Genomic DNA, 7,742 nt, shown 5'->3' with positions numbered 1-7,742 from the left:
TCTCGGGAAAGGAAACACAGATAAAATTGCACAAACGGAAAGATGAATTAGAAGGCATAGCCTGGACAGCAGCAGGAAGAAGCGCACGTCAGCAACCCAAGCAACTCCCGCTCTCTCACATAGACGAACTGACGCCCGCCCGATAGCTCTGCAAGGTACTGGGTATGAGAGAGCTTCTGGACGGGACAAAAAATCGTCCAGGAGTATTGGGACGGGCCGAAAATTCATCCTGGAGATATTGGACGGGACAGTTTTTCACTCACCGGACGAAAAACCGTCCCATCCTTCATCCCGGGGGAAATTATGGACGTCAGACGGGGGAAATTCGTCCCGTCTCATCCATTGTCCTCGTCCGGTACGATCCGGATGTATACTGGTTATATATGTAATAAATTTAAGTTATTAATAACTCGTCCAATAAATAGAGCCCGAAATTTCTATTTTCTTCCATACGGGATAAAGGATTCGGAGTTTGATGTTAAACTCGAAATCCTGCTGTTATCCCATATGGGAGAAAAAAAAAGCTGGATTCATCTAACTCTTCCGCACAATGATTCATCTAACTGCTGCTTAATAATGGTTAAATTATATTTTTATACAACCCTTCTAAGTTGGATATCGGAATCTGATATCCAATACAGATACCCGATATCATCATCCTCCCCGTGAGACAGAGGCAGATGATGACATCTAGACGGATACCGATATCAGATATCGGCACTGTAGCAACCGACATCCGTTATCATTATCGGAAAAAATGGATACCAAAAATTTGATTTTCGGTATCCCAATACATCATCCGTCCCGATACCATAATCTGATAGCGGTATAGGGATGGGCGAACACTAGTCTCCCCTCTCGAACAGAGCACCCATTCACTGATACTGCTATTCCATTCTTCAGTCCATCATTTTTCCGTCATCAGTCACCCATCATCTCTGACAAATGACTGATGATGTAAACGACTTCATACAGTCTGATATGTGACTGAACAGAGAAGGATTCGTCATTAGTGATCCATCATCTCGGGTAGATAACTTACGTCGTAAGGGAATTTCTAAAGTCATCCATTTACCAGTATGACGGAGAACGATCCGTAGTCAGTCATCCTTCGTTTCTGACTGATGACTAATGACAGAAAAGACAGAACACTAATTTGAACACCATCGTGAGGGCGGACAGATTGAGACGAAATGGATAACGACCCGTTATAATGGAAGCTACTTCATACATTCATCAATCTGACGGAACAGAGCATGATCCGTCATTAGTCATCCATCATCTCGGGTAGATGGCTTACGTTGTAAAGGAATTTCTAAGTCATCCGTTTACCAGTATGACGGAGAACGATCCATTGTCAGTCATCCATCATCTCTGACCGATGACTAATGACAGAAAAGACAGTACAGTAATTTGAACACCAGCGTTATGGAGGACAGATTGTGACAAAAGGACAACGACCCGTTATTCAAAACACAGAATCTAGATGCTTTTCCACATACAATGGCTTTCCAATTGTCAAGATTTGGACAACATCGTGGCTTTGCTGTCCACCGTGTGTACTAGAGAGTCAACGGTGCACAGTGGATCCCACAAACCGAGTAGCTGACTCACCCACTGACACGTGTCCCTTTCGTGGACCCCTCCACCGTCCTAATTAAAAAAACTAAAAATAGCTTTTTATAAATTAAAAAAGCATTTTAAAATTGCTCCGCCAACGGTTACGCACGGGATCGGACGAGTCAGCCAGCGAATCGTTCCGAGTCGAAAATGAACGGTCGGCGGCGTACGAACCCGTACACGGCGAAACGTACGGTGCCGTCGCGGCCGTAACGGCCAAACCATCCACGCTTTAACGAAGTTCCGCTTATACAGAGAAGAGAGAGAAAGCGAAATGAAGAGAGAGAAAGAGGGGAAGAGAGAGAAAAAGAAGAGAGAGGTCGGAGAGGATAGAGGAAAGAGGAGAGAGAAAGAGAGATCGAAGGAGAGGGTAGAGAGAGATGAAGGCCAGAAGAGAGAGAAAGACAGGAAACGAAAGAAAGAGAGATCGAAGGAGATGATAGAGGGAGAAAGAGAAATGAAGAGAGAGAAATTGAAGAAGATGATATAGAGAGAGAGAGAAAATACGAGAGAGAAAGAGAAAATAGGAGAGAGAAGTTGAAGGTGATCATAGAGAGAGAACGAGAAAAGAAGAGAGAGAAACTGAAGGAGATGTAGAGAGAAAGAGAGAGGGATTGAAGAAGAGGATAGAGAGGGTAAGAGAGAAAAAAAAAGAGAGATTGAAGAAGATGATAGAGACAGACAGAGAAAAGAAGAAAGACAGATACAAGGAGACGGTAGAGAGAGGAAAAGTAAGAGAGACTGAGGAGGGTACAGAGAGAGAGAGAGAGATGAAATGCAGGAGAGACTGGAGTGGGTAGAGAGAGAGGAGAAGAAACATAGATTGAAGGACAGGATAGAGAGAGAGAGAAGAAGAGAAAGACTGAAGGAGGGTAGAGAGAGAGGAGAAGAAAGATAGATTGAAGGACAGGATAGAGAGAGAGAGAGAGAAGAAGAGATAAAGACTGAAGGAGGGTAGAGAGAGAGAAGAAAGATAGATTGAAGGACAGGATAGAGAGAGAGAGAGAAGAAGAGATAAAGACTGAAGGAGGGTAGAGAGAGAGGAGAAGAAAGATAGATTGAAGGACAGGATAGAGAGAGAGAGAATAAGAGATAAAAACTGGAGAGGATAGAGAGAGAGGAGAAGAAAGAGAGATTGAAGGACAGGATAGAGAGTGAGAGAGAAAAGAAGTAAAGAATGAAGGAGAGGGTAGAGAGAGAGGAGAAGAAGGAGAGATTGAAGGACAGGGTAGAAAGAGAGAGGAGAAGAGATAAAGACTGAAGGAGAGGGTAGAGCGAGAGAGGAGAAGAGATAAAGACTGAAGGAGAGGGTAGAGAGAGAGAGGAGAAGAGAAAAAGACTGAAGGAGAGGGTAGAGAGAGAGAGAGAGAGAAGAGAAGAGAAAAAGACTGAAGGAGAGAGGGTAGAAAGAGAGAGAGAAGAGAAGAGAAAAAGACTGAAGGAGAGGGTAGAGAGAGAAAGGAGAAGAGAAAAAGACTAAAGGAGAGGGTAGAGAGAGAGAGAGGAGAAAAAGACTGAAGGAGAGGGTAGAGAGAGAGAGAGAGAGGAGAAGAGAAAAAGACTAAAGGAGAGGTTAGAGAGAGAGGAGGAGAAAGAGAGGGTAAAGGAGAGGGTAGAAAGAGAGGAGAAGAAAGAGAGAGTAAAGGAGAGGGTAGAGAGAAAGGAGAAGAAAGAGTGATTGAAGGAGAGTATAAAAGAGACTGAGAGAAAAGGAGACAGATTCAAGGAGAGAGGGAAATTGAAGGACATTATGGAGAGAAGATAGAGAGAGATAGAGACAAAAAACTAATAGAGTCTTGAAGGAGAGGGTAGAGGGATAGCCAGAGAAATAGAAGAGAGCTTAGGACAGTAGAGGGAGAATGTAGAGAGAGAAAGAGAGAAAACAAGAGAGAGATCTAAAACCGCTAGAGTGAGAAAACTAGACATACGAAGAAGGGAAAGAAGAGGAAAGATCTAGAGAGATAGATGTCTTAGAGGTAGAGAGAGAAAGAGGGAAAACAAGATATTAGAATGAAGGGAAACTAGACAGCCATACCAAGAAGGGGAAAAAAGACGGAAAGATCTAGGGAGAGAGATGTCAAAGAGGGGTAAGGTAGAGAGAGAAAGAGAGAAAACAAGAGAGAGGCCGTAGAATGAGACTAGAGAGAGAAAACTAGACAGTCATACCAAGAAGAGGAAAAAGAGGAAAAGATCCAGAGAGAGATGTCTTAGGAGAGAAGGTAGAGAGAGAATGAGAGATTACAAGACCGATTACAGAGACTATAGAGAGAGAGATGTCCAAGAGGGAGAAGTAGAAAGAGAAAGAGAGATCAAAACGAGCGAATAGAGAGAGAGAGAAAACTAAGCCATACCTAGAAGAGGAAAAAATCTCGAGAGAGAGAGATGTCCAAGAGGGAGAGAAGGTAGAGAGAGAAAGAGAGAAATCAAGAGAGAGGTCGTAGAATAGACTAGAGGGAGAAGACTAAGCCATACCAAGAAGGGGAAGAGATCTATGACAGCGAAGAACTAGAGAGAGAAACAACAGAAACGATCCAATCTTTCCTCGCCACAACAGGGAAGAATATCAAATCCCACTCGCTCCCCGGGCGGATCAAGGGCGAAAAAAACCCCAAAAAAAAAAAAGAAAAACCCATCCCGCCATCAATCAAACAGATGATAATCTCTGGCAAAAATCCAAGATCCGGCGATTCAAACCCATCAATTTCTCTGCCCGTCGAGAACTCTCTCGAACATGGCGATCGAACAAGGAATCCTCAACACGCCCCTCTGTTCATACCCGTACTCCTCCGCCGATCTTCGCAGAAGCTCGACGAAGATCGGTCTGCTCAGAAGATCCGCCTTCACCACGAACCTCTGCATCTCTCTCTCCTCCCCCACATACACCGGGAGATGCCCTTCCGGCACTTTCTCTCTCTTCCGCTCTTTCCCCGTCCTTCTCTCTCTAAGCAGCGCCTCCTCCAGCGACGCGTCCCCCACCCTCGCCAGCCTCCTCATCAGCTGCTTCATCCTCTAGAGCGAGATTCTAGAGAGAGAGAAAGAGTGAGTGAGGCGGCGGAGGGAGACGGAGGGTGGAGCTTTAAAGGGGAATTTGGGAGGGTCATTAAGTAATAATAATAAATGCCGTACCCAAACCATCCGTACCTTCTCGCACGGTGCTGTTCTCAAGCTGAGCCTGATTCTGGACCGTCGGATCAATCCGATTTAAGATCTAACGGTCCAGATTGCGTTACAGATTTGGGTATATGCATAATTTGTGAAAGTCAAGGTATTTTTGTGTAGTTAAATATTTTTATGAATTTTTCTGCAAAAGAGCGACGAGAAATTGAGGAGATAATGGCGATATATCGTCCGTAGTCCGGCAGTACGATTTCCGTGGCAACTACCCCATGCGGTAATTCCGACAACGAGAAACCTGCCGTTAGATATGGACGGACGACGGATGACGTCATGAGACTTAACGGCCGTCCTTTCAGTCCCCCGTTCATCCATCTGCATTCCGTCATCTGTCTTAAAGGTCGTCCGTTAAGTCACCTGTTCAATGGTCTGCATTTCGTCATCGTCAACCATTCTGTCATCAGTCTTTAACGGTTGCCCGTTCAGTCACCCGTTCATCTGTCTGCATTTCGTCATCTTTGCCATTCTGTCATCCGTCGTAGCGGCTGTCCTTGCAGTCACTTGTTCATATCAGTCTCCATTTCGTCATCGTCGCCACTCTGTTATCAGTCACAATGGCCGTCCGTTCTGTCACCTGTTCCAGTCGGTCTAGATTTTGTCATCCTTGTCATTCTGTCGTCACTATTAAAGGTTGCCCGTTTAGTCACCCATTCATCTGTCTGCATTTCGTCATCGTCACCCTTCTGTCGTCAGTCTTAATGGCTGTCCGTTCAGTCATCCTTTCATCGGTATGCATTTCGTCATCGTCACTATTCTGTCGTCAGTGTTAACGGCCATCCTTTCGGTCACCCATTCATCGGTCTGCATTTCGTCATCGTCGCCATTCTGTCTTCAGTCTTAACGGCTGTCCGTTCAGTCACCCGTTCATCGGTCTGCATTTCGTCATCGTCGCCATTCTGTCTTCAGTCTTAACAGACGTCAGTTCAGTCGCCCTTTCATCGGTCTGCATTCCGTTTTCGTCGCCACTCCGTCATCAGCCCCGTCCGGTCATTTGTCTGCTTGTCATCTTTCCCTCTTGCTCTCTCCCCGTCTCTACCCTGGCACGCATCGGCAATTGTTGTCGTCACTGCCATCAGCATTTTGGTCGCCCAGTTATTGATTCATTAACCTGTCAGCATTTTATCCTCGTCACCCTTCAGTTATCAGTCCTGTCCAGTCATTGGTCCGTGACGGAGAGCCGGACATGACTCACAAGCCTTTTTTATTTCTTTTCCTCTCACTTCCTCCTCATCTCTACCAAAACAACCCTCGGGCACTGTTCTTTGTCGTCCACTAGCCCACCCTAGACATGGTTGGTCTGTTCTGTTCGTTTAAAACGATAAAAAAATTCGTACAAAAGAACCGCACAGGGCCGTCTTCTTTGTTCTGTTGTTTTTTTTCAAAAACAAACAAAATTCGCAGATTAGCACAAATTGGCACATTCGCACAAAACTAGAACAAAATTCACATAAAGTGAACAAAAGGACCAGACACGGGTCTGTGCGATGTTCTGTTCGAATTTGTGTTTGTTCTGTTCGGAAAACCGAACAAAACGAACAATTCATCTATCTCTCTCTCTCTCTCTCTCTCTCTCTCTCTCTCTCTCTCTATATATATATATATATATATATATATATATATATCTTGTCGTCCATAGGTCATTTCCAGTCGAGTTTACCATGCTCTCGTCCAGTCATTTATTCACCCTTCCGCATTTTGTCATTGGCTCCATTACGTCGTCAGTCCCGTTCTGTCATTCGTCTGTCACAATAACAAAAATGGCTTGCAAGCTCTCTTTCTTTCCCTCTCACTTTCTCCCCGTCTCTACTGACCACGTCTATCTCTTTTCCGCCTCATTTCTCGCTCTCTTAATTCCCAGACAGATGACAGATGACTAACGCAGGAAATGACTTGGATGACGGGATGGGACTAAACAGACCAAAATCATCCTCCTTCCAACCAACCATATAAAATTGACTCTTTTAATTCCAATTTTACGAGGCCCAGTTAATTTTAAACATTTTTTTAAAACTGGTCCCCCCAGTCGTTAAACGCGTTGACGATGACGTGGCTGATGACGTGACGTCAAAATATTGCCAAATTTGTCCAGCTGTCGCAGTATGCGGGATCGATATATTGTACGGTGGTCCGTACAGTACTCAAACTTAAATAATGTTGGGTCCCACATTTTAAGAGGATGACGTAACCGGGACGGGACGAAGGCTGACGTGTAAGGTGTTGGTCAATGGGGCGGTGGAAACGCGCAAACGTGCCGTTGAAATGAAGGAAATGACTTCGTGGAAGCATGTGATCGACAAGTTCCTCAGTCACGTCGTTGACTCTTTCTCTCTCTAGCTCTCTCTCTGTCTCTCTCGTGCTCTCGCTTTCTCTCTCTATCTTCCTCTCGCTATCTCTCTCTCTCTATCTTTCTCTCGCTTTCTCTCTCTCTCTCTATCTTGCTCTCGCTTTATCTCTCTCCCTATCTTGCTCTCGCTTTATCTCTCTCTCTATCTTGCTCTCGCTTTATCTCTCTCTCTATTTTGCTCTCGCTTTCTCTCTCTCTCACTCTCTATCTCTCTGTTGATCTTCCTCTTAGCTTTCTCTCTTTCTCTTCCTCTCCGCTCTCTCTCTCTCTCTATCTCTCTGTTGATCTTCCTCTTCACTCTCTCTCTCTCTTCCTCTCCGCTCTCTCTCTCTCTCTCTCTCTCTGTTGATCTTCCTCTTCGCTCTCTCTCTCTCTTCCTCTCCGCTCTCTCTCTCTCTATCTCTCTGTTGATCTTCCTCTTCGCTCGCTCTCTCTCTCTCTTGCTCTTCCTCTTCGCTCTTTCTCTACCTCTTCGCTCTCTCTCTCTCTATCTCTCTCTTGCTCTTCCTCATCGCTCTCTCTCTTGCTCTTCCTCCTCGCTCTCTCTCTATATCTCTCTCTTTATCTATCTCTCTCTATCTACCTAGTTATCTATCTCTCTTCC

At 45.0% G+C, this 7,742-nt stretch overlaps 1 protein-coding gene across 1 annotated transcript; it reads right to left on the bottom strand.

The window, feature by feature from the left end:
• Positions 1-4,136: 4,136 nt before the first annotated feature.
• LOC144708015 (SAUR-like auxin-responsive protein family) lies at positions 4,137-4,676 on the bottom strand. Its single transcript, XM_078581302.1, has one exon. The coding sequence runs from the start codon at positions 4,624-4,626 to the stop codon at positions 4,318-4,320; it is 309 nt and encodes a 102-aa protein (XP_078437428.1). The 5' UTR covers positions 4,627-4,676; the 3' UTR covers positions 4,137-4,317.
• Between the last annotated feature and the right edge of the window lie 3,066 nt (positions 4,677-7,742).

This window comes from Wolffia australiana, chromosome 9 (genome assembly GCF_029677425.1).
Source record: "Wolffia australiana isolate 7733 chromosome 9, ASM2967742v1".
NCBI classification, from domain to species: Eukaryota; Viridiplantae; Streptophyta; class Magnoliopsida; order Alismatales; family Araceae; genus Wolffia; species Wolffia australiana.
Note: the sequence above shows the minus strand (reverse complement) of the source record. Positions and strands in the feature narration are given on the sequence as shown.